Source organism: Gallus gallus, chromosome 7 (assembly GCF_016699485.2).
Source record: "Gallus gallus isolate bGalGal1 chromosome 7, bGalGal1.mat.broiler.GRCg7b, whole genome shotgun sequence".
In the NCBI taxonomy this organism is placed as follows: Eukaryota; Metazoa; Chordata; class Aves; order Galliformes; family Phasianidae; genus Gallus; species Gallus gallus.
The window spans coordinates 10,739,551-10,766,767 of NC_052538.1; the positions used below are offsets into that span (position 1 = coordinate 10,739,551).

The window sequence follows — 27,217 nt, forward strand, 5'->3', positions numbered from 1 at the left end:
GGGGGAATGGCTTTAAATCAAAAGAGGGGATGTTTAGATTAGATATTAGGAAGAAATTTTATACTCAATGAGTGGTAAGGCACTGGGACAGATTGCCCAGAGAGGCTGAGGATGCCTCATTGCTAGAGGCATTCAAAGCCGGGTTGGATGGGTCACCCCTACCTATGGCAGGGGAGCTGGAACTTGATGGCCTTTAAGGATCCCTCCAACCTAAACCCTTCTGTGATAGGGTGGGCTCAGCAAGATCTGTGTGCTAGGTCACAGGACTTGCTAATATTTAACCATTTTGTTGTGACAGTGGTTGGATACCAGTGTTGCTGTGATGTCTGGTGGAGGTCTCACCAGCGCAAAGTAGAGGAGCAGGATCACCTTCCTCGACCTGCTGACCATGCTTCTTTTGTTGCAGCCCAGGATATGGCTGACTTACTGGGCTGCAGAGGCGCATTGCTGGCTCATGTCCAGCTTGCCATCCACCAGTACTCCCAAGTCCTTCTTGGCAGGGCTGTACTCTATCATTCATTCAGCTTGTATTGATAGTGGGGATTGCCGTGACCCTGGTGGCACTCATGACCTTTCACTCATGAGGTTCACCTGGATCTTTTTATTGCTGTAGCCTGTCTAGGTCTCGCTGAATGCCATCTCATTCCTCTGGTGTGTCAGCAGGGCCACACAGTTTGGTGTCATCCATAAACTTGCTGAGGGTGCACTCTATCCAACTGTCTGTGTCACTGATGAAGATATTGAAGAGCACAGGTTCCAGTACTGACCCTTGAGGAACACCACTTGTCACTGATATCCATCCAAACATTGAGCCACCATTGTCGTGGTACAATCTCACAACCAGTTCCTTGTTCATCAAACAGTTCACCCATCAAATCCATACCTTTCTAGAGCCACTCTTGCCTCTGTGTTTTTCCTCGTTACAGCAGACAGGTCCATGGATTTTTATGATGTTAAATGACATAATTGAGTTCCTGATACACCTTTGCATACTTTCTAAACCTTAATATCTTGCTACCTATTTCCAAGCAAACAGTTTGTACGGCTGTTATATCTTTGAGACATCTGTTCCTTTCTCAGACTGTCACATCAGTCATCTCAGAAATCCTCAGGGAGGAGGTGATGAACAGTGGGGAAGCACAAACCTGTTTTCTGTCGGAATTCAGACTTACACGTGGAATCAGTGAGGCGTCTTATTTCCTGCATCCTGTTTACAGCACTGCAGCCAGTGGATTTCAGGCAGTGTGGTAACCGTCAGGCAATCAGGCTGTCTTAGCTGAGCAGAACAGAGAACTGCTGCACTCTGTAGTTGAGACAAGCACGATCTCTGCAGTGTCTGTGCACTTATGTATTTAAGTTTAAAGGACAGGGTACTGAAGTAACGGAATTTACTGTTATCTAAATTTCAGATAAGAAATTTACCCAAACACTTAAGCAGTCTGAAGTAGCTAAACTAAACTCCTGCAAAACAAGAAATGCGAAATGAATGCATAGTCTGTTTCTGGGTACAGCCTTTAGAAAGGCTGAAAACAGTACTGGAAAAATATCAGCTAAGTGTTAATTATACTTCGTTCTTTTTTCTAAATATCTTCACTTTGAATGGCCCAGAGAGCTAAAAGCTGCTGGGAGCATGCTTGTTGGTATGTTCTAGATGTTCTTTATATATTTATTAACTATTCTGTTTATCTTTAGAAACTAGACTGTAGAAAACAGAAAATCCATACCTGTTGCTAGTTTCAAGGAAGTGGAAGCAAGTACCGAAATCTCAGTTGTGTTTCCTGTAGTTTTGGCACAACAATGGCAGAGCTTTTGGCACAACTAAGGACACTAAGGTTTTGTTACTGACAGTCATGTGTGCGCTAACGTTTGACCTTTGAAGTGGTAAGAGAGTTTATCTTCTGCTATTTAAATAGTCCAAGTGGAAAAAATTGAGTAATTCCTTTCTGAAATACTTGAATTTTGGCACTGTAGTTTCTTTCGCTTTTGCTAGTCTGTCTTTAACTTAAAAATGCATTAGAAAGGTGTGCTTATCCCAGCATTCATCTACCATTGTCAAATATCACCTATCTAATAAAGTCAGACAAAGTCAAATGAGGAATGAAGGCTATGTGTCTCTGATTGTGTTGGTTTTGTCTTTACCAAGGGCATGGAGAAGTCTGCAGACAAGCCAGTGTACTGTAGCACATGTGGGATAGATAGGGATCCCACTTAAAAATGAGATGTAATTTTGCAGATGAAGTAGGTATGCAGAAGATGAAAGCATGCCACAGGCTGCTACAATCTCATTAGATACAATTGCAATTACATCTTTTTTGAAGTTTGTTCTAAAATTATGATTACTTTGTTCTACCTGTGCTGCTTATGTCAGCTTTTTGGATATGGGGTGTTTGAACTACTTGGAAATGAGTAAATGGTCCTTTAGTTAAAAATAATAATAAAAAATCTACATTCTAGCATTGATAGACTTCACAATTTTGTCTCGTAAATATGTTTATAAATTCCAGTTTCTGTGTTCATGTAAAAGCTTCCTCAGTGATTGCACGTAGTCATGCTTTGTAGGGCTGATAAGCTTATCAGCAGCAAGGCTGTCTCCTGCTTTATGTTGCTGTACTGTGACCCAAAGGGTATGTAGTTGTGGAGTTGCCTGACTACTGGAGCAGAGAGAGGGGGTAGTAAAGGAAGAAAACTGATAGAGGCTTTTTTGGGGTGCTGTTTAGAACTTGGAAGATGTTAGTCGTGGGATGTTTGTAGGAAATTTGCATAATGAAGGGAAGGACTGGGTTTGCACAAGATGCAGCAGGTGGCTGCAAAAACAGGTAGATGTGAAAAGCATGGAGAAGAGTCAGGCCATTGAGACCTGAGATTCCTGTTGTATAGGGGGTAGCACTAAAATAGGAAACACTTGCAGTGGGCAGATGAGGACATATATCATTTTAGTGGTGTAGGAGACTTTTCTCACCTGTAAATGTAGAGACGGGAAAACCTTCCCAAACTAGTTTGTTCTGTGATATTTTGTGGGGAGATTTCTCTTCCTTATTGCTGAAGACAAGTTACATCTTCAGTGTTGGAAGCAGTGGACCAGCTGTCACACTCCTCTGCCCTGTAGAGCTCGCTGCTGGGGTATTTTTACAAATTTTATCTGTCTGGCAACACTGATACTTCTATAAGCTCATTTTCCACTCTGTGTATTTGTGGGCTGATTCCTTTGGTTTGGTTTTGTTGGAGGAGAGAAAAGTATATTTTTGCTTTTTCTGATGCTGTTTGTAAATCTGAAGTTTAAATGCAGCAGTTGACAGTTGTGGGGCTATGCAGCAGGGCAGGGCATAGACTCTTGTTTCCTGATTCTCTGATGCTTGAATTACAGGCAACCCCACCTATGCAGGACCTTTCATAAAAGGAGTCTGGCAGCTTCGCCCCAAGGCCTGCCTGGCTTTGTGAGTGACAAATCCTGGGAGGCAGTACTGGCTGAAAGATGTCAGGTGTTCTTTGGAGGCTGAACGCAGCAACAGTGGGACTTAAGAGCTGCTTCAGGGCAGAAAAGGAATGGCTATAAAGGCTGGGCAAGCAGCCATGTACCCAGCAGGCTGTGACGGGTGAGCTGAGGCATGTAGTGCTGCAGTGGTTAAAGGCCATACCTGACTGCCTGCCCTGCTGGATGTTGTTGCTTGCAGTAAAGTCAGGAGGACAGAACATGTGCCAGCACTTCAGCTAGCCACAGTTCAGTGTGAGGAGCAATATGAATTGCTTCATTTGGTAGAGCAGAGAAATAAGCTCTGGCAGACTTAATCTAGTCTGCTCTGCAGCACTCCCTTGAAGCGCCACTACTGTATTTTTCTCTTGTTGTATTGAAGTGCTTCAGTTTACAAGGCAAGATATACCATCTCCTTTGCAAGTATGTAATAGGTATAAAAATAATGCACTTCCATCAGTATTTGAGGTCAGGATGTAACAAGCAACTGAGAGCCATCTCCTATTCCAGGAAACACATCTGGAAATTGCAATCAGAAATTAACAACCTGTTTAAGTACAGGATTCTGTAGTATTTCTTTTCTGTCGTTCGTTTCTCATGAAAGTTTTGCTGATGTGACATTAACTTTTCAAGAACACAAATATGAGCCAGAGATGCAGAGCAAGACAAAGCATTTGAGAACCCTTTATACAGTGTTTTGTACGTAATATGTTCAATGCGTATGCTAACTGACAAATTTAGGCACTGCAAAAACCTGTAACAGACTTTTCTGCAGCCATGTTTTTGTGCACGTTGACATGCACAGCACTGCGCTAGCTTTACAACGCAATTGTGGGCCATATTCTGGTGTTGCACAGCTCAGACACGAAGAAGCTTCTCTGAAGTATATACAGATCAGAATGGAGCTGTTCAAATTTAGATCCAAGCCTGCAGCAAAAGCTTTAAAATTTAATTGGGACCATTTTTGTGCATGAAATTATTCATGTGCTATAATCTTTCCTCATAGGATTTAGAAATGCAGCAACTTTTCAATATGGGATTAAAAAAAATTGAGGGAAGAAGTCAATTCAGTAAGTTGATTTGCTACAATAAGAAAACCAATTAGCTATTAAATATAGTGGTAGAACATTTTTAAAAATCAATGCCATACTGAGATTTCAATGCTTAGTTTGAATTTTATGTAACTAGTAGTGCTGGACTGTGAGTTGTATAAAGGAGCAAGTGTTTGATGCAGGTTATTTCAATATCTGCCCTTGTAGAGGGTGAATGGAAAATAACTCCAGCTCAATTTTAGCATCTTCATCTTGACAGTCGTAATATGCATATTAATGAGAAGTCTGAACTGTAGAGGAATGACTGTATTTGCAAAAGCTGATGCCTTCTCAGTTCATGATCTTGTGGAGGATGGGTGGGGGACAAGAAGAGGGAAAGAAACACACCTCTTTTTTGAGGGTATGTTTTGCTTGGCTTGCCCAGTTCTGATACAGCTTGCAATTGTAAGCCAGCTGAACCAACATCACATTTGTCAGCAGAAAACTGATTGTAGTAATACCTAGATCATGCAGCAAAGGAGAGACAAGTCAACTCTGGCAAGGTGTTGTGTGACTTGTTTTAAAGTGGGTCAGAGCATTGCTACAAAGATTAAATTTGGCTAAGTGCTGCTCTTGCATGGTTTAATCAGCACATTTAATTTAAATTGGATGCATAGTTTCACTACTGCCTTCGAACTAACATGAACTGACAGGTTTGGGTTTTTCACTAAGTAAGATCACTGATTAATTTGCTTCATACAAGATGTAGCTGTACAACGTACAGTTTTGGTTCAAAATTAGTACAATATGCTGGGAAAGTAGAACTTGAAGATTTAAGGTGGTGGATATTTTCCCATTATGTGTTTGTTTTATATAGTATAGTTTTTAGGATCAGAAGGGTTTGTTAGCTATAAACCTTCTTTTACTTGTTATCTGTGATGTGTTCCATTCATCCCAATAAGTTTTCCTAGCTTTTTTTCTGTTGTTTCTCTTGATACTGTGTTTTTTTATTGTTATTGTAATGTATGTATTGGTTTAAGTGTATGCAAGAGAACAGGCTTCCATTCATTTGTCTCTAATATTGCTGGAGCTGCTGGATAATAGGTATGAGGGTGAACAAGTAAAATAACTCTTCATTAAAATGTTATCAGAGAAGAATACTAGTGCCACACAGAGCTTGATGTTGAGAGGTGGAAAGCACTTTTTTTTCCTGAAAAGCTGTGGGGGATAATGAAGAGTTAGAGTGATTTTAGAGCTAGGTTTTCCAGTCTGCATGGCAATTTGGTGGCCTGTGTCTCATGCTCCGTGCCCACTTGGCCTGAGAAACAGCTGACAGCAGAAGCAAAAGAGAAGCAGGAAAATCATAGAATCGTAGTGGCCTGGGTTGAAAAGGACCACAATGATCATCTAGTTTCAACCCCCCTGCCATGGGCAGGCTCACCAACCACCAGACCCGGCAGCCCAGAGCCACATCCAGCCTGGCCTTGAATGCCTCCAGGGTTGGGGCATCCACAACCCCCTTGAGCAACCTGTTCCAGTGTGTCACCACCCTCTGGGTGAAAAACTTCCTCCTAATATCTAACCTAAACCTCCCCTGTCTCAGTTGAAAACCATTCCCCCTTGTCGTATCACTGTCCACCCTTGTAAACAGCCGTTACCCCTCCTGTTTATAAGCTTTCTTCAAGTACTGGAAGGCTTCGGTGAGGTCTGCCTGGAGCCTTCTCTTCTCCAAGCTAAACAAGCCCAGTTCCTTCAACCTTAGGAGGTGCTCCATAGGAGAGGTGCTCCAGCCCAAAATGTTATAGGGACTACAAACTGCATTAAGTTAACATGTTAAATATTGGAAATGGATTTGTCCCAAGCTCATATTCCGTGTAGTCTTTCTGCCTGCTTTCTCCTGGCATTTTATAATTCTGCTGTCATTGGATGGGCTTGACAAAGAAACTAATTCAAGCTCCTTGATTCTTGGTTTAAAACAAAACAACAGTGAAGTGTGGGGGTCTTCTAATCTGAAATACTTTATTCAGCAGATGCTAAGGCATTAGTGACCCATTTGCCAGGAAGAAATCTTACCAGATATCTAGTGACACTTGGGCTCTTTTTTTGTAAACTGGTTGAGCCACTGAATTAAGTCAGATGAAAGCAATGTGCTTTATATAAACAGGTCAAATGTGTTCATGGCGTAGATGGCAGGAGGAACCTTACTCATTTCAGGTGTTTTTTTTAATGACACTTCAATTAAGGTTACTTTTTTGGTTTTTTTGTTTTCTTCTGGGACCCTTTTTGTGATGTCTACTCTCCATCAGACTCAAAAATGTATTCCCTCTTCTTCTTCCTACTGTCTTTTTCCTGCCTACTACAAAGTCTTGCTATGTTTGAAAATGTGCTTCCCTGAACCTCATTTTTAATTAGAAAACACATGCATAGAAAAATAAATTAAGATACTTATATCATGTTAGAAAATTCTATGATAGAAACATTTGGAGTTTGGACCCCCCCCCCCCCCCAGAGTGCTGTGTTCCAAAGCTGGAGTTAAAGGACGTGTTTTTTCAAATGCATTAAGAGATCTAGAAGAATTATGGGAAATATTATCAGTCTTCATAGCAGCAGAGGGCTCAAATGGTAAAAAGGAGGAAGTGTTTCGGCTTTAAAAGTTGGAAAGAACTAAGATTTCATTCTCATTTATGTATGACAGTATTTTCTTATCAGTGTGCAAAAGAGTTAAATTTAGCAACTAAGCCGCCTTTATATCATTTGACTCAGTCTTCTCTGTGATTCTTCATGTGTGACTTAATTTAAAAATGTGCAGATTTAAGTTTGTGTCTTATTGAAATCTAAGGTAATTGGTTTTGATGGAAGCAGGATTAGGCAAGCGGACTCCCTTCTCTGTTAATTCTTCATCATGTGGTGTAATATCTCTCAGTTATGTGGCTGAGTAACTGGAAATAGGATATCGCAGGGTTTCTTAATCACATGCAAATTCCATTATGTGCCTAAATTTTCAGAACAGACTTAGAGATTTAAGCATTCAGACCTTTTTAGCTTTAATAAGGAAGCATGTGGTTAAATCCTTTAATTTAGTTTTGAAAAACATTAACTGTGCAGTACTCTTCTGCCTTGTGGCACTTTTAGCTGCTTTTTAAGATGGGATCTTCAGAAAAGTTTTCTGGCAAAAATAAGATTTCTGGTGAATGGGAGAACAGATGTTGAATTCATCTTAGACATTCCTTTTCCTTAAACCTCAAAGGTATCTAGTAATAATGAGTGGGGTCCAATAAACATGGATGGGAGAACGGTGATACTCCTCCCACCCTGATTCATACTAGTGAAGCATTTGTAGAATGTGTGTATAGAACTAACCTGGGGAAAGTGTGAGATTTGAACTTGTTTGGGGTTTGTTGTTTCATGTTGTTTTTGTTTGGTTTTGCAAGATTTAGCAGGAAAGGTAAGTTTTTTCAAGTTTCTCCAATGCTTAAATACAATTTTATATTTGTGTACCTTTGTCAGGTTAGGATTAAAAATGGATCTCTTATTTGGTTTTTTTCTTCTTTTTCACAGACAGTATTCTTGTAAGAAGAGAGATGGCAGAAATCAGTTCTCCAGTAAATATCAAGGAAAAGGTAGGAACAAGTAACAGTACAGTGCAAACCAAAATGATGGCGCGTACACATTTCTTCCCTGCTCCTTCAAGGACTGTTCACATAGTTAACTTTAAATTAACTCTGTGCATGAAGTTAATTACACAGACAGGTATTGCTAGGATTAGAATATTAATTTTGGCTGATGAGGAACATGTTTTGCTTTTCTGTAAGGAGACAATGTTTTGTCAGATATATGTGTGTGTGTGTGTATATATATATATATATACTTTTATTCTTTTGTGGTCCCTTTACATGTCGATGCTGCGGAGAGTAACACTTTGTGATGGTTGCTGTGGTACAAAATTCAGCCTTTGAAGAAACACAGCCTTATGAAATAATATTTTCCAACCAAGAATGTTGTACTTGTAATGCTCAGAGGCAATTCCTAAAATTACAGAGCCTGGAAATAGGAGAATTTCTTTCCTACATGAGTAGCTCTGATTCTAACTGCATTCTTTGTGTATGGGTATGTCCTCTCCATAACTTGGCTAGTGCTAGAGCCTTGCGTGGCCTTTCGGAAGCATTAAGGGGTCTAAAGCACTTAGGACTGTGGTTTTGCAGGCCACTTGTATGTGAAGTGCTGCAGTTCTGGGCATGTATTCTCACAGAAACCCCACTGTTGCTGTAGCCATCACAGAATACTGTGAATACACCACTTCCAGAATAGTTTTTCTCCTGCGCTATTTAGTTTACAGATAGGTCAGAAAATCTTTTTTAACTCCTAGCAGGCGTCTTGTATAGAGATAATCTGCCTCAAGGATATTCCTCACCAATGCAGATGGGAAACGAGGGAATTTGTCAAGAACAGGAGGAGAAAGAAGTAGGGAGAGTGTAGGAGTATAACACAATGTTGTATTTTAAAAGAAGCTAAGGTTTTGAGGTGTTGATAAAATCAGATTTTGTTTTGTCTCGTGTTTGGGAAGATATGGACCTTTACATTCAGGAAGCTCAGAAAAAAGCTAGTGGACTCCTTGCATTGCTTTATTAAGCATGAACTGGCTCTCAGTGACAGACTCTAAGGCAGTGTGATGTATGTAAAGAGCCAGAACCTAATTGTGTTGCTAAGCCCAGGTTTATTCTGATATCGATATAAAGTTGGTTGGGTATATTCACATCATGAATTCCACAAGGAGAAAGGATCAAGTGTGTTTCATAAAATTCCTACTTGAAGGGAATACAGAAAAGTGAAGGCAACTGTATCATAAGGCCTGCATGCATCCTGCTGGGTCAGGCATGTAAAATGTTCTCTGTAGGCCTGTCAATGGAAAAGACAAGAAAAAAAATTATGCATAGTTTCTTGTATTGACCCTTTTCCCAACAGCCAGAAAATATTATTCAGCAGATAAAGACTTCCCTAACTTCAGTTTTGCAATTCAAAACTGCAGTTTCTCAATTCAGTGGACCAATAGTAGGGAAAGTAATTTGGCATGAGGAGGACCTTAAAGATACTGTACATGTGGTTTTCCGGACAAGAGAAGTCTCAGTAAGTGATAGAGAATTAAGATAACGCACCACAGCCTCTCAAAGACATAGCCCTGAACTCTAGAGGTCAGTAATCAGATTTTAATTAACTGTTTCACTTCTGAGTTCAGAATAAAGCAACAAATTCTTCAATCAGGGAATATATTTCTCAGAATTGATCATGACTAGTAGTTAATGGCTTAGACACTGCATTTAGTTATTAAAGACCTCAAGAACTGTAACAGTTACTGATCCTGAAACAAGGTTTCCTCAAGCTTCAGATTAATTATGTTTCCCAAAAGAAAAGTTATGAACTACTGTCACCTGCCACAGGAAAGAAGTTGCCAGGAAACAGAATAGCAAATGATGATTTATGCTAAATAGTTCAGGTGGGAATGAATTCATACTGTTGTGTCCATCTTTCCCTAATTATTCTCTTTGCTTTCAAAAGGTTGTGGAACCTTTTTGCTTTTATATTCCCTGATGGGAAACAGTCCCTTACCTGATGCACTGCCCAAGCACCTGGGGGTTTTGAGTCCTTTTCCCTTCATATTTGTTGCGAGCTGCTGAATGAATTATTGTGGGTGAGGATTTGCTTGTCAACATGTATTTTGGTGAAGAGTATCTTCCTTAGTCTGTAATAACAGCCAGGGTTTAAATGTTGAGTAGTATGATGGATTTTGCACTCACTCTCCAGTGCAAGAGTAAATTACTGTGAAACTTAAAATGCAACTCAGTAAATCTATTGAAGTTATGCTTATTTTACTGTGTTGCTTAATTTCTTTTGTTAGTTTAGTCAGTTTTACAAGTGTGGGATCTTATAAATTGCCTGTTTGTCTTTTGATAGTTTCAGAATGCAGGACTGCAGCAGGACTTTTATGCACTGTGTAGTATTTGCTGTGCAAAGTCTGATATCTCTGTATCTTAAAACTGAGCACTTATGAGCACGCACATTTTAAAGCAGGTAGACACCGGAATCAATACCTACTTATTTAGAGTAGTTTCTCTTTTAATTGCTGTATTTTCCACCAACATTTAATGTCACTAAATCCCTATGCCAAACTTAAAATCTAAGTTATCACCAGTTAAATCTTAATGCAAAATCACTGGGTTTTATTCTGAAAAAATACAGCCTAGTAAGCTACTGTGTAGAGGCTTAGCAACTGAACAGCATGAACTTCATAATCTACATATATCTGCTGAAGAGCTAGCACGGTCAGTCTGCCATTTCAAATGGACAATTCTGACTCATTCTAAAGTGAGATTGGCATGGCAGGACATAAAACATCGATTTCACAAATCCGATTTAGTTTACAGTGTGGAGGCTCTTTCTATTAGAGGCTTCTAAAGCCCCATTCAGGTTATTGCAGAGCTGCACCATGGAAATACGAGCATGTGGATGAACAGATATGTCTTTCTGAGTTGGCTTTAATTGTATTTGCCCATAAACTGCTAAAATATAAGGACCTCATGCACTTCTGAGCAGACATATTTACAGTATCCTGGCAAGAGAGTGTAAATCAGATAGATCCCTTTCTCATTTAAATAACTTACATGTACAGGGCAAAGCAGTCATGCTGCCAAGCATAAAAGCAGTGAGTTCAGTGTTTATTCATCCTTTTGGTGAATATTTTTGGGGAACAGAAATGAGATTTATAAATTTAATTACTTCTCTGATTTCCATTGCCATCAGTACAAATACAATCAGTTCTTGTTTAAAACGACAGAATAGAATACAAGCCTTCCTCTTTCCTACCTCAGTGCTTGCAAATGATAGTATACTTAAGATTTTTATCCTGCTAGGACTTGACTGAAACATGAGGAGCTGTGCATCTGCACACAAATATTTTTCTTTTTTTTTTTTTGCAAAAGTAGAACTCAGCCTTCTTTGTAAGTTGATCATTGTTTCTCTGCAATAAATAATGTAGGGAGTCCTTGAAATTTTGGCATAATGTTTGGTTGGTTGATTGATGTTTGTTTTTCGTGTTTAAATGGTAGCATCTCCCCACGTACTTTCCATGATCAGCCTCTAGTTATTGAGGGAAGTAATATCTCTGCCACTGCTTTAAAGGAGACATGTGGGTGAGGCAGACATTTCAAGTAGTACTGACTGAAGTTGGAATACTCACATCTGCAGGTTTTATAAAAACCCTACCCCTAATTTGAGAATGTTAATATCATACTGAAACTTGTGTAATTTACTCATAGCATTTCAGTTGAAATAGTTCATAAAGCCAATAGGTTAAGTGTTCTATTTTATCTCTTTCCCCACTTTTTCCCCAAGAGAGTAACATAAATATTGGCCTGTGATGTCAGCCTAATGAGTGTTTGCATAGTTGGCAGAGACTTCTGCAGCTGTGATCCTCATGTGTGGAGCCAGGGCAGTTCTGATTTACCATATTTTCATGCACATACTCCACAGATCTTCTGAAATAATACAAGCCCTGCACATCATCAGCAGCAACTAGAATTACAGTGCCAGTGTAGTGAGTGCAAGGAGTTTACCATCAGGATCTCTCTCAGAATAATTCCTTTTGTCATGACCCCTCCTCGACTATACCATTATCTCTCTTGCTCCTGATTATCTTCCTTCGTACCTTAAAAAACAAAACAAACAAACAAACAAAAACCTGTATATCTGAGGACTTTTTTCTGCTATCAGAGTCTTTAAAGACTGAATTATAAATTGTTCAGATCATGTACATACAATTTGAAACTTTCTGTGGATTAAAGGATGAAATTGGTCAAACTCATTGGCTTAAATTCAAAATGATTCCATAAAATTAATGGAATTGCTCAAGCATTAACCAAGTACACCACCAGGAAAGGTGCTGAGGTTCTGAATGATGGGGGCCTCCAGATAAGAAGTAGTTGGAGTGAAGAATATGAACAGCTTGTCATGTTCCAGTTGCTGCAGGAAATCTTCATCCAACGAGAGTGAATACAAGGCATTCTGCAGAGCAACCATTCAGCTCTCACATGTGGCTTTTAGTTTTGATTCAACAAAATATTGGAAATTATCCAAACTTCTGAACTTGCTGTTGGGACCATATATATTTTTAATTGTCTGGTCATGTTTGAACAAGATCTGGTGTCAACTGGAATAAGCAAAATAGTCAAATGAAAATACTCTTCTTTGGATTCTATTGGAGGTGAAGTTTTGCTGCAGTTTCACAGAGAAGTTTGCTGCTTCATTTTATTTTCATTTGAAACTTTAGAGCTGTAGGAACAGACAAACAGATTTGTTCTATTAGTTGCAAGAAGAAAATCTTATTCAGATATACTTTAGCGGATTTTAGTACCGTAACGGTAGTTTTCATAAGCGATGGGCAGCATACAAGGAAATAGTAGGATTTATGGTGGAAAGAACATAAATAATATCTTTAAACTCCCATTACAAGAAGCAGTCCAATCTATGATTTCACTAGGTCTCCTTAAGGCTGACCTTCACAGCTGTTTCATCCATATGTTGATGTGAAAGGACTTTAGTCCAAAGACCAGCAAAGTTGGTTAAACTGCACTTCTGTCCTTTGATGAACTATTTAACTTGGGCTAAGAGTATTATAGAAATAGGTTTCTAAATCATGTTTCACTTGAATAATGGCAACAGGTCTTACTGAGCCAGACCCTCATATATATATACACCTTTTCTTTTAAATGTGTGTCTTCTCAAATCCAATTTCCATTTCATTAGTTTAAAAATTAGAGCAGAGGAAGGTTCAGGACATTGTGAATCCAAGATATTTGCCCACACTAGATTACTGCAACAAGTAGAATTTGTTTTGTGCTTATCAGGGGTAAGTGATCTGAAGTGTGATAAACGGGGCATGTAGCAAATAGGTGCAGACCTGATCAAAGCTGTTATTTTGCTCAAAGGGCAAGTTAAAAACACACATTCGGTGTGTCACATTGAACTAATCTAGTTAGCGAAGCTTGTGGAAGAATGGGTCCTACATAAATAATAAGTTGTTAATTTAGAAAATTCAAACTATTTATGAAAAATCTTCCTGTAGGAGTTTTTCAAAACCTTAACTGTTTCTGCCATGGAGTGACAGAGAAAATACATTTTCCTGTTTAATGTTGTTAGGGTATCTGCTAATACAGAATTACAGAAACCAACAGAGCACTCTCAGCAGCTCCTACTCTTGTCCTCATCCAGGATTTGGGTCAGCCCCAGCCGGAACTGTAATCTAGGCAAACAGGCCTTGCACTGCTACCTGTCCCCAGCTGCAGTGAGCATATGCACCATATCTGTGCTCATAAACATCTACTACCGACGCAGTAAAAATAAGCAGGATCAGAAAACATTTATGTATTCTTTGATAACTATAATTGAAAAATAAATTTAGCTCCTACTTAGAGAAAATCTGCTGAGCTTAATAGTTCATACCAAGTGAAGGTGAATGTGTTAGTGTGAGTAAAAGTATTTTAAATGAGTAAGTGGCCATAATAGTCACTCACTTCAAAGGGATTAGAGCAGCTGTGTTCAGGGGTTTCAGAACAGCCGTGAGCTTTCAGCAAAGAAGTTTAGTTTGTCACTATGTCACAAATATTTAAACAAATTCTCTGGACCCCAGATATATTACTTATTCACCAAAAACATCCTCTTTGAGATGATGCCAAAGGGGAGCAGATGGAGTAGAGCAGTAAGCAGGCAATACTTGGTTCCATGTTGTTACAGTTGCCTGGGAACCTTTTGAAACTTGACAAAAAACCTAAAGGACTTGGATGAGTGTGCAGGAACATCAGCTTGGTTCTGGGTGCAGAGCAGGTGATCTGTTGTCACAGCTTCTCACAACTTTGAGGCAAGCTGTATTTCTTTTCAAGCTTGATATGTCAGGAAACTCTCATGAGCCAAGTGTTCACAAGGACTTCAGGTTCTTAAGATAATCCCATGAGCAGTTAATATTTCAGTGTCTTCCTCTCCTCTGTGTCATACTCCTCAGAAATAACTGATTACTGATTTTTTTTTTTAAGCAAATGAATGCCAAGCTGAATGTCATGTGGTTGGGCAGTAATCCTCAGAAAAACAGTCAAATATGTCTGACAAAAAGCAACAAAGGGTTCTGTTTTCCGCATTCTTGAGCATACATGGTAGTTTTCAAGATAAGGGTATTTCAGATCTGTGGTAGCTTCAGAGTAGCTTTTGTAAACTAGAGTGTTGAATGAGCCTTCTGAGCAATAAACCAAGAAGGAAATGAATTCTCTGGTCAGGCCACAGAAAGGAAAAACCCAGGAGTGTGACTATAGCTGAGATGCTGTCACTGGCAAATGCTGATGTTAACTGTGCAATTATTTGTGATTCAGAATATATGTCCTAGGATGCTTGTCTAGCACCCAAAATGATGACACAAATTCTCTGGAAATCCACACTAGATAAAGATATGATGATTCCAAATTGTTAGAGTAATTGACTTCCTTGTAGTCTGTTAATGTTATTCTTTCTAAGATCAGGTTTCAGTGAGTATGAGAAAGCTCTCTGCTCTCCCACATACACAGGAAAATAAATTTAATGTTCAGAGTTTGTCCAGACTGTTAGGTATTAATATAGTATTAATTGTGTGATAGGATGAGGTTCTTTGGATCTTCTTTTTCATGAGGTTGCTATATGTTTTTTAAAAGGAATTTGTTTATTGATGAGAAATCATAATGTATTGGATTATTCCAGTTCCGATCTGTGTTGCTTATGTGTTGAAAAATAGATGTTCTTGGTAAGTTTAATTACTATAAGTTTAGGAAGATACAATTTGGATGTATATCCAGCCCTGGGATATTGACCTATCAAACCATTAATAAAAATGAACTATACACCACTGTCTGGATTGAAGAGTGACAGACTTCTCAAGCAGGTGGAGACTTGTAAGCAGTTAAGGTGTGTAGCTGTACTGGCAAAAGGACATCTGTATCAGCAGGACCAGCAGGTGAGCCAGCAGAACCTAGCATACTGGCATTGCATGGCTCCAGCTCAGATTCAGCCCTACTCTGCATCTCCTTCTTGTCAGCTTGTCTTTGTCAAGTGTTCCTGCAGCTTAGCTGCTGTTCATTGTAGATTGCAATGGGGCTTTTATGACCTTCAGCTGTGTAAGTGCATTTATGTTAGACTTATGCTTTCAGGACAGCTGTCGACCTCTCCCTTCAGTGTTTTCCTGTATATCCCCATGTTCCTTTCCAGAAATATATAGGACACATTTTGCATGCAGAAAGAGACCTGAAGTTCAAACCTAGAAATCCATACAGATTTTGAAGCTGCAGAAAGAGAATTAAGCGATAGAATATTAGGGGACCATAAAGTTCCTATTTCTGGGTTAAGGCTGTCATATGACCTTGTCTTCCTCAGCGTGTTCTCGTCCTCCTGTTAGGTAGGCTGTTAGGTTAGAATTTGCTACTTGCAGCCATTTGTCCATTATTTTTGGATGTTCAGAAACCACTGACTTTTTTCACTGCATGTGTGCAACAGTTCCAGTTTATTCTGGACGAAATAGTCAGTGCATATGTTGGAGACATAATGTCTGACGCATGCACATCTGGCTGACTTTGAAATTCCAGGAAAAGAAAACATGCCTAGTTTATTTCATTTTATTCCTAAAAATTTTTGAGACAAAATATTTCAGAGCAAAACCTTTTTGATTTCTCTGCTGTTGGAATTCTGGTTTTATATCTGCTTTCGTTGTTTTGGAACAGAGCAGTATATGTATCATTTTCTTAATAGCATATCCTACGGGCTAGAAATTCTAGTTTTCATCTCTCTTGTCCCAAATAAGTCACTGCAGAAATCTGAAAAGCAGAAGCACTAATAATCAAGTGAGTATCCATACATACACAAGGGAAGCTGATTGGCAGTGTGTTAGTCAACTTCTGGTTTGGATTTTCCAAAGTCCAGAATGCTTTACTGTACAATCTGATATTCATTTGCTGAAGAGTTGTTTTATGAAAATTCTTGTTTTCTAGAGGAAAAAAATGTATAACTTTTCTAACAGTCAACAAAGGCAATTGTTTTTTTGGCAGTAAAACCATAGAGCTCTTCTGTACTTAAATGCTCCCCTAAACTGAATTTTTATGTAGTCCAACTAAAACAGAACTGTGTCTGCAGAGCTGGTCACAGGCATAGTATCTTTTCTCTGTATTAGTGAATGTTCTTCCCTAAGAGCCTTGTTTTGCTTTTTTTGGGTTATCTCCATGACTAGAACATGTCCATACATTTTCAGTGTTTAGTTGTAATACTAGGGGGATCAAGAACAAATTAGCTTTTAATTTTGATTTTTCTGTTAATCAAAAATTTCCAAACTGCAGGATGTGGCAAGTTGCCTGATCCATCCTGTGGTCTTGGCCTCACTTGGTAGTTTCCAGATGCTTCTTAAGGCTTCCAGACATCTCATAGCAAAGAAGGCCCTAGCAGCCATGTGAAATTTCCATGCTTATGGGAATGGCTGGAGTACACTAAATATTTCCTTTCACTATTTTTCCTGTAAGTAATTGCCACAAGCAGCTTAAGCAGTTCTGAGTGGGTAGAGAGATGATCCATATGATTGTGAAAGGAGAGGGGGGGTTTTTGTGAGAATATGTAGTTCATGTCATGGGAATGTTTGGCAACTACCAACTTGAACATTAAGAGGACAGCAGCTTGTGGCCTGCTGTAGCTCTCATGTATCTGCCAACTTTTATTGGTATGGAGCCAACTCAGTTCATATTTGTTGCAGCTTTATCAATAAATAATAGCGTGCCAATGTCCACAATCAGGGAATGAATAGAACTCATTTCTTTGGGTTTTCTCAGTGCGTTCTATTAATTTGAGATGGTTTTCACCTAGAATGCCTGCGGTGCATAAAGAGCTGTACTCACAGTTGCTCGGTTGTTTGTCATTTCTGGTTTTGTTTTCTCCCTCCCACTCTCAGATGCATACCAACTGAAGAAAGAAGCTTGAGCAGACAGCTTTTTCTAGATAGTTCCTGGCAATGCTGGCAGCTCTTTTGATCACCTAGACTGTCTCAACTTCCAACGCAATTATATTTTTATTTGCTACAATCTCCAGTGCAGCTAGCTGTTGGGCTGGGACCCTAGCTTGTAGGCAAACCTTGCTAAGCCATGGGGTAAGAACAGTGGACACATTGATTAGGTGAGGCCTTTGGGAAGGGTCCTTTGAAAATGAGACAAGCAACTTGCTTCTTGTACTACACTCTAGTTGCTAATTTTAAGACTATATAAATAATAGTTTTGGCCTGAGTTGTCTGAGGCTTAACTTGTTACTTGAAACGTATTGTGGACAAATGTGAAGCTGCAGATGGATAAGTGATAGGATGGTGGACAGGAGTGAAGTCAACTCTACGAAAGCAGAGTCACTTAATTTGTCTGCTGAAGTCAGAAAGTGACCTTCTAGGTTAACTTCTCTAGAAATCTTGATCCTGTGTGGATGAACCTGAAGCAGCTACCTACTGTCTGCTGTGCTGAAGCTAAATCCAGCAGGAATCATGAATCAGAGCCTTCAGTCATTGTCTATTAACAGAACTTGAAATAAGTTGTAGCTTGTATTAGTATACGGAAAATAGAGTGGCTGAAGATAGAAGTTGATGTAAAGCAGCAAAATAGCATTTTAGTAATAAATCTGAGCATAAGTGTGAATCGTCTTCTGATGCCTCCACTGGTAAAGGTGCCATAAAGATTATCTAGATTGTTCTTTTTTCAGTATTTACCTGTACAGCTATGTCAACTTGATATGAATACTCTCACCATGTAATCCAGCCTACCTCTATTACATGCAACAGACATACCTTCATGTGTTCATATTTTCACAATTCAAGAAGTGTAGTACTGTGAAAAGACCACCAGTGTTTCTCAAACAGAAATTAGCAAGATGAGATTGTGATTTGATAAAGTACGTGAGGGTGTATTCCTGCAGAGAGGGGGCAAAGAAAGCTGCTAGTTGAATTTCTGCAGTGCAACAGGTTTTTTTAATAGTAAATGTGTGCTGGATAGTCAGAAAAAAGAAGCTCAGCTGATTTGGAGCAACTGTACTGATTCCTGTGTTTTTACAGACTGCTATGGTAGGCTTTGTTAGTTTTGCTAGTTATTTGTATAACCAAGGGCTTTTATTTTGGCACTACCTAATAAGGCTTGTCTAGCATCAAAACAGTATAATTGTTTAGTTTCATTTACTTTCAAATGTATTATGTGAGAAAGTAAATGGTCGGTGTGATTCTAACAGTAATGTATTAAAGAAATTAGTGGGTTGAATGACCATTTGGCATGAGAGTAACAAAGACAATACAACAATAGGAAATAGTATGAAATAGCAGCACAGCATATCAGAATTATTGATGGCTGTAACAAATGATCCATAGAGTACAGTATCCTGAAGAAAGCTCTTGTCCTTTATTCAGATTTAAAAAAGAAACCTAAGGGCTAATTCTATAAGCTCAGTTAATTGAGTTCTCCAGATGTAGCTAAGGGTAGGATTTGGTATACTGGCTGCTAGTTCTCTACTTTGGTGTCTTGAAGAAATTGCTTCCATTTGTTGTAGGAGGCAGGTAAGGAGATTGACACTGCTTTATTTTATATTGTAAGCATTTATGTAAACGGACATTTGCACAGTACCGTCTTTTCTTAAAGAATACGATAAACCTATGTATTATTACCTTCCTTCTTTTCCTTCCAGATCAATGCAATCCGATCAGTTGTTCCAAACAAAAGCAATAATGAAATAGTTCTGGTGCTGCAGCAGTTTGATAACAATGTAGACAAGGCTGTCCAGGCTTTCATAGATGGTAAGTACAGTACTTTTTCCCACTAAGGCATAAGGGCTTTAACTACATGCTAAAGTATTCATTACCTGTAGTGTATGTGTTCTGTTGTTCTGAAATTCAGATGATTGTGACACTGCCAGTTCACTTTTTATAATTGATCCTGCTGTCTACATCTTTGTTTCTTCACAACATGAGCTTAACCTGGCTGTTTGTCTGTTCTCCGGGAGGTTATTTTTAGTGTAATTCTTGTTGCAGACCTTCTTTTTCTAATGAAAACTAATGCTCTTTAAAGTGTGTATGTCATAATATGATTCACTGCTGGAGACTGACTGCTAATGGAAATTGAGGGTAGTTCTGAAGCAGATAGCTGGGCCCACAAACCTCTGAACTTGACGCATATGTTGACATTCAAACCTCAATTTAAATTTTGCAAATAGCTTTGATATTTACAATGGCTGAACCAAGACTCAATTGAAAGTTTGAGATGCTCTAAATCTATATCTGGCTTTGTATTTTACATCACGAGGCCATCTCCAGTGAAAGGTCACTTGTATTTGAATAACACTTTTTCTGATAAATGGCAAGAATTTTGAACTCTCCCCAAAGTCTGTAAGAAACCCTTTGTAGGAATACTTCTATAATGTGAGGAAATGCTCTCAAAATTCTGCGGCCTGAGGATGTTGTATATCTTAAAAAATAAATCAACGCTCTGAGGCTGTTCATATGGCTCAGTGATACTGAAACATTAGGGAATCATTATGAGTTATCTCACCAAGCTACTTATTTCGTAGCTATTTTAGTTCAGAGTAGTTTTGATTTTAGTTTGGATTAATTTACTGAAACGTATGTGTCAAAAAGTATTATCACGTACTAGGAATTATGTACAAATATGCAGAAAGCAGATGTGAGCAAACTAATCACAAATGCATCAAAATTTTACTCCAGAAGTAATGCCTCCTATTTTACTGTGTTGGCCCACAGTGTCAGAGGTAGATGTTGGTGGTATGGCATTAGAGGTTGAACCTTCCCACCAGTATTCCGTTACTCGTTGTTGCTGTGTGACAGATGTCAGCAGAGGGGCAGTCTGACAAAATGGTGTCTGACACGGGAGTGTGGATGAAGCAAAGGTGTGTTGCTGAATTCCTCCATGTGGAAATAATGGCACCCACTGACATTCATCAACACTTGCTGAACATTTATGGAGACCAAACAGTGGATGTGAGCACAGTGAAAGCTGGACTCTGTGGGCAGTGTTTTCCTAGCAATGATGTTGTTGTAGCAGTTGTGAAACAGCGAGTCACCTCTGCTGGTGCAGATTTTTATGAGTATGGTGAGCTCTTTATCGCTGGTGAAAAGGCATAGATGATGGTTGCAACTGTTGAAAAATGGTGTTTTGTAGTTGTGAATTTGCTCTATCAAATAGTGTTATCGTGCTCTTTGTAGCTGTTGTAGTTTCCATGGAAATAAATAGGAGACATTACTTTTGGAGTGACCTATGTATTTCTCCCTTGTTTAGTAACAGCAAATATCTTATGTGTACTGAGGGAAAATAAGTGCTTTCCTATCCACACATTGTCTAGCTGTGAGGAACAAATGGTCAAAGCAAACCTTGTAAGAGAGATTAAAAAACCAAAAAATCTTGAAAAAGAACTACCAAGGTGACATAACCCACCACTAAATGGCCTTTGTTTGAATTGGATTAGTTGATAATCATTATGCCTTGACTTGAGAAGTCTTTTCAAACTGAACATTTGAAAACAGCCAATATTTGTCACCCACTGGAAACAGCGCCCTCCTTTCAAACACAGTAGTCCTGATTTGTTTAAGCACAAAGTGGCACCAGGGAAGTGTGTCCATTCAGCTGCTACTGTGAATAGAATGAATATAGATAGCGCTTTAAGTCATGTTTTCATGTGAATGATAAAAATGCCAAGATGTAAATATCTCAAGATCACAGGGAACCTACTGCTACGTACAGCGCATAACGTGGGGACAGCCATTTAATACTGCCCTCAGAATTGCTACATGTTGAATCAGTGTTTGAATTTAGTTTTCTAAGATCAGCCCCTATCTTTATTTCTATCTGGAGTGTCATGTGTATGTTATATATTATGAATTGGCAGATTCATGTGAAATGTGAGTTTTAAAACAGCAGTTAAATTTTTTTAATTTGCTGTATTAGCATTTACCTAAATGAGCATAAACAGAACTTTTGTACAGCTCCTTTGTAGACATGCTCAAAAAAATTACTCTCGTGCATTGCAATAAAGGTTTTGGGACTTGCATGGGTAGTGCATTTCCAACAGGGAGAGCACTGGAGTTGGTTGTGCCAGTCCCTGAAGTAATACTAACTATGCATAGTACTCACAGGGCAACTGAGGGGAGTAGAGCTAAGGCAATGCCATCCAACACAAAAAGCACTGGATGTTACTGTGGAAACATCTGACAAAGCTGTCAAGTGAAACTGCACATGTTCAGCAGCATGGAGTTAAGTAGGCAGCAGCTGTGGTTTTATTTCATCATAGTGGAACAGCTTCTATCAGAGATAGCATACCTTTAAGAAAGGGGCAGGGGGATTGTATATGTGTATAAATATAGATAAATAACTATATGTATAATGGAAACTTTCTTAACCTGTCTGCAGTGTTGCATCACCTGGGAAGCAAAGTACAACTTTAGAATTCCATAGGTGTTTGTTTAGAGTTTAACAAATCAGGCTTAGCACTGCTGCGAACAGACACGATCACTTCCCATGTGTATGAGAGATTCACCAAATAATCTCACATCTGGATTATTTGAATAGAAGAATAATTCTGGTGCATTTGAAAACCTTGCACGTTTTTGTCTGAACACAAGTTGACCACTCATGGTAGGCTGAAAACAGCAGTACTTCTTAACATTGATGTCACCTGAAACAAGCAAAAGAATAGCAGAATATAAACCCATTTGTGCAGAGTAGTAAACAAGTATTTACTAGGAAAATGGTGAAATGATTCTCAAATTTACACAGAAGTTTTAGCTTGGTTGCAATTAAGAAGATAGTTGTGGCAGATACTGCCCATAACAGTCTGGAAGCCAGTGTGGGCTGCATGCTTACATGAGTGCGTTTTTAGCTTTAGAACCAAGGAAAACACACCAGTGATAACAGGATGTAGAAGAGTTTTCTTCCAAAGTGCCAGCTGCAGCTGATCTGACCAAGGCTGTTCTCACTTTGTTCTCAACATTTTATCTAACCAAACACTGGGACTGGCAGACAAAACTTCAGGTATACAAAATCATATTCATTTTCAATATGAATAATGGCTTTTACTGCCAGGTTTGTGTATGGACCAACGGATGCAGAGTTTCTGCAGTTGTCTACAAAACTATGTTTTTATATGCTAACTAAATCTTTAGTTTTATGCTGTTAGGTTTTCTGAATATGGCAGATAATGTGCAGGAAACATCTGCCCAAATGCCAAAATAATTAAAAACATGCAGAAGCTTGAGAAGCAGGGTGGAGAAGCTAGTTTACGCAGTGTTATGTGGGGTACTGAGATGCTTTTCTTTCAGGCAAAATATTTCTTTATTATTTATTTATTTTCTGAAGCTTATACTAGTGCATTAAGTCAGGCACCCACTTAATTACTTTGTGCAAGGAAGAGCATAAACAGCAGTATGCCAAATAGCTCATCCACAGTGTTATCAGCTAAGACTACCAAGTGAAAAGGAGGGAGGCAGCAGTTTTCCTTTTGTTTTCCCAACGTCAGAAAACTCACAAACAGAAGTGCTACGCAGCTAGGAAACTGGAAACTGTTCCCAAATACAAATCTTCTTTCTCATAGCTGAACTTTTGTTGAAATGTTTTCTCTCTCCTTTCTCTAGGTAGTGCAACTCAGGTTCTAAAAGAATGGAATATGACAGGGAAAAAGAAGGTAAGGACTTGCTCTGGAAAATCAGAGCATTCAGACCATTTATCAGCCGTCTGCAACTGAATGTAATAGTTTCATTTTGGCCAGTACTTATTCTGCCTCTGTTAACATGGGTGACTTCATCCATGCCTCTGTTCAGAATACCTGAAAGCAAGCATGTGCATTATTTTTCATCTTTTTCATCTGTTGCTGTTTCTTTAGTGCAGAGTTCTGAGTTTCCGGAACAGCACATTTGTAAGTGTTTGTAGAAGCCAGACTCTAGACAAGTACAGAGTAAATTCCCAAACAGCCTACTTTTGATATGCAGTTGTGTCCTGGAGAGTCATGGCCACTTGGCGCTAGAGGTTTTGCTCGTGGGTGTAAGAATAACGTATGCATAGGAGTCATCAGTTAGGTGCGTGAACTAGGGCTGCTCCTAGGTCAGACACTTCGAGAATATGTTTATGATACATGCACATACACAGTATGCTAAGTGACAGCCCAGGGAGGCACTGTCCTGGAGGCTCCACTTCATGGGTTGGAGAATTACAGCAGCAGTGTCTAACCTGTCTTCTGCTCCTATTCTTCCAGAGAAGAGGGATGCCTTCAGGGATTCTCCATGTTACTTAGTGGGTGTTCCCATGGTGGTTAGGAACTATTCGAGCATCAGTGAAGCACAGGCTCTGTTACCATTTGCAGTGTAACCGTTCTGTTTGGAAGACAGAGGAAAAGCAGTATGGGTCTTCTGTTTGTATTTGAAACTATTTATATTTTCAGCTGAACAGATACCATGGTGTGCTATATAATACACTGTATGTAAATTGCATTGTAATGAATGCCACTTGCATGGCATTTTAAGAATATTGACCATTTTATATTTATATGGTCTTTGTTATATATGGAATTTATGAGCTGCTCTGAGTAATGTCTGTTCTTGCAATATTTCTCAATTTAGAATAATAGGAGAAAAAGAAGCAAATCTAAACAGCACCAAGGCAACAAGGATGCTAAAAATAAGAATGATGGGCCCGATAAGGCATCTCAAGAGCCTCAGAGAATACATGGCTGCCATCTGAATGGATGCTCTAAGGACAGCCGTAGTGGTGACTCTGCCAATGAGAAACTGGAAGCCACTTCTCTGGAGAACAGAAGCTCACAATTCGTAGCATCAGCGCCAGGCTGTCCAGAAACCACAGGTCAGTTTATGTGGGACAAGGCACCTTCTAGTTGGCAATAGACAAGCCTATTTACATAAGGATCAGCAGTGATCAGATCCCTCACTTGGGACAAAGTAATTTATGCAGTTTGGGCCTGCTGCATATTGTAAAATTTCTTTATTGCCTAGTCCAGACTAGTCCATTTTTTCCCTCATCTCCCCTGAATAGGCTAGACAAAGTGGATCTCCACTCATTTTTCCCTAATAGGGAAAGGAGGGCTTTAGTGTTGAAGGAGTGTGGTCTGATAGTTTCTTAGTATGCATGCATTTTTGCTAGGGTCTGGATACTGAATTGGAAGCTCTGGCAGCCCTAGATTATGGTTGCTATTAGTATTTCCTTCCTGTGTCTTTAGCAGTGCATAAGACCGTCTTAGAAGAACTTCTATTGAAATCCTTTCTTCAATGACGGCAACTACAACTCTTGAAACTTATTTTAAGGGAATGTCCTAAATTAATAATTGTCCTGAAATTAATTCACTGCTGCTTCCAGAGGACTTTGGGAAGTGCCAGCCTGTGGTCAATCAAATAAAACCTCTGCAATGCATAGCAGCCAAATAACAGAACTACTTGCCAAGACATTTTGTTTGAAGAATTGTGTGGGAGGTCAGAGGTACTCCTTGCCCTTGCTGAGGACTCCTGCTTATTTTGGATGGAATATGCCATAAGACAGAAAATTCTGCAATTCCATGATATTAAAAGAATTTTTACAACTAATTCTGCAAGATGTATACATTTGTTTATTCTTTTCCTCCAAATTATATGGTACAAACATGTAATCAGTCTGTCATGTCAAATTTGAATTGTCTCTGAAGTGTTTTCTAGCAGGCAGCAAACTCACATAGCTGTGCTGTCGGTGATCTTTTTATGTGACGCTGGGATTGAGTCACCTTTTTTCATCTTTGACATGATGCCATTTAGATTTGCACATATTAAGAACAAGAAAGGTCTCAGATTTTTTTTCTTGTTTTTACAAATTGCAAAGATTATACATATTGCCATAGCTTGAAGATTTTTATAAACTTCTAGGCATGTCCTGACCTAGTAACTGGTCTTTCTAGGAAGAGAGGGAGAGATGGTGGAAGAAGAGGGAGGTGGGAGGAGAGAATGGAAAGGAAGTGGAGAGAAAGAAAGCTGAAACTTTAATATTTCTGAAGTGTACCTTACATGGTAAAATAAATTCCTGGTAACTAGAGTAATACAGAGAAGTTAGCAGGTTCTTCAACACTACCAGATGTGCTACAATTCTGGTCTTACAGGAAGTTTAGTAGCTACCTTCTTGAGGTCAAAAGACACAAAAATATTACTAAATGTGTGCTTAAGTACATGGAACTAAACAGAGAGAAGAGTGAACAGGATCTTTCAGTTCACAAACTGTGCCTTCTTGGTTTTTGGGCAAGTCAGACTGTGCTAAAGCCGTTTGAATGCTGAAGTGCGTCCAGAGAGCACTTGTCTCACATTTTTTCCTTTGGTGTGCAATCTCTTATGTTTTGTCATTGTCAGTCTTGTTTGGTTTTGTTCCTTTCCTATCAATTTAATGTTACTGTAGGCATTTCACTGTCACCTTCAGACAACTGACACCATAGAAGTATCACAGGTGTCTGCTGACAGCTCTGTATGTTTTCTTCCCCATGAGAAACAGCAGGCTGAAGCCTTGCTTATATCATCTCATGGTCTGTGAGATTAGGTCCTTCAGAGACATGAAAGTGTGGCTGCCTGAAAGAGACTCCAGTGACAAGATGGTAAAGTAAGCCTGGTGTTTCCCTGTAATGTGCCACAGCATGATACAAGAGGATGTGCGGATACTGCATTTAATTTAGGTCTGCCTATTTATTGCTGTTATTCTGTCTCTTTGTATTAGATGTCTTCAGTATGCTTTTTTATGAGTGATGGTTTCCTGCAGGGAGTCAAGACCTGCTAGAGAATCTTGTAACTCCATATATTGTACCTTAATGTTTTCTTGCAGGCAAAGAACGTGAGCATCAGAGAGTGTCTGTGGAGTTAAGTCCAAAGACTGTGAATGGAGTAGAGCAGCATGAGCCTCTTCAGTCATCAGTTCAATTCCAGGGTAACCTAGGCAGGCCCAAGTCAAAATCTTCCTCAGTTAAATCATCCAATGCTACAAGCCAACTTGAAACAAAACCAGATGATTCAGTGAAAAAAAGAGGTAAAGCAAGTCACTTCACGTGGTTGTTGTGTAATAGAATGTTCAGAAATCTGGTGCCTCTACAATAAGAAATATGTGAAGAGGAGATGTCTTGGAAAGTGGGAGTAAAATCACGTTCAGTCTAACGAAAATGAGCAGAACAATTTATAGTTGATTTAAAATGACATTAAATTAATTTTGAAATGCATAATTTGAATTATTACGGCTACTTTGACAATTATCTAATTTGAGGAATGAATGTGAGTGTACATGTTTAGTAATTTAAGAACATTGTAGAAGAACTGTGGAAAATATGTGCTTGTGGACTTCAGCGGGCAACTAATGTTAAATTGTTCCTGCTCCCTCATTCAGAAAAGCCAAAATGAGCTTTCTGACTTGTGTGCTATTTTTTGTTTGTTGTTTTCTTGTTTTAGGGCCAAACATTGAAAAATCAGTAAAAGACTTACAGCGTTGCACCGTTTCTCTAACTAGATACCGTATGATGATCAAAGAGGAAGTAGATAATTCAGTAAAGAAGATCAAAGCTGCTTTTGCAGAATTACACAGCTGGTAGGTAACTCAGCTTAAGGTCCATCAGCACCACCTACGAATAAGAGGCGCATGCAGGC

At 39.1% G+C, this 27,217-nt stretch overlaps 1 protein-coding gene across 21 annotated transcripts in view; it reads left to right on the forward strand.

Moving 5' to 3' along the window:
• SPATS2L (spermatogenesis associated serine rich 2 like) overlaps window positions 1–27,217 on the forward strand; it is a 128,941-nt gene that overhangs the window by 82,911 nt on the left and 18,813 nt on the right. For all 21 annotated transcript variants that reach the window (XM_046943576.1, XM_025152171.3, NM_001389330.2 and 18 more), the window contains 6 exons: window positions 8,059–8,120; window positions 19,252–19,360; window positions 23,204–23,253; window positions 24,185–24,425; window positions 26,409–26,609; window positions 27,023–27,158. In XM_046943576.1, the coding sequence (XP_046799532.1) occupies window positions 8,082–8,120; window positions 19,252–19,360; window positions 23,204–23,253; window positions 24,185–24,425; window positions 26,409–26,609; window positions 27,023–27,158 (776 nt within the window). In that variant the 5' untranslated portion in view covers window positions 8,059–8,081. The remainder of the gene's footprint in view (window positions 1–8,058; window positions 8,121–19,251; window positions 19,361–23,203; window positions 23,254–24,184; window positions 24,426–26,408; window positions 26,610–27,022; window positions 27,159–27,217) is intronic.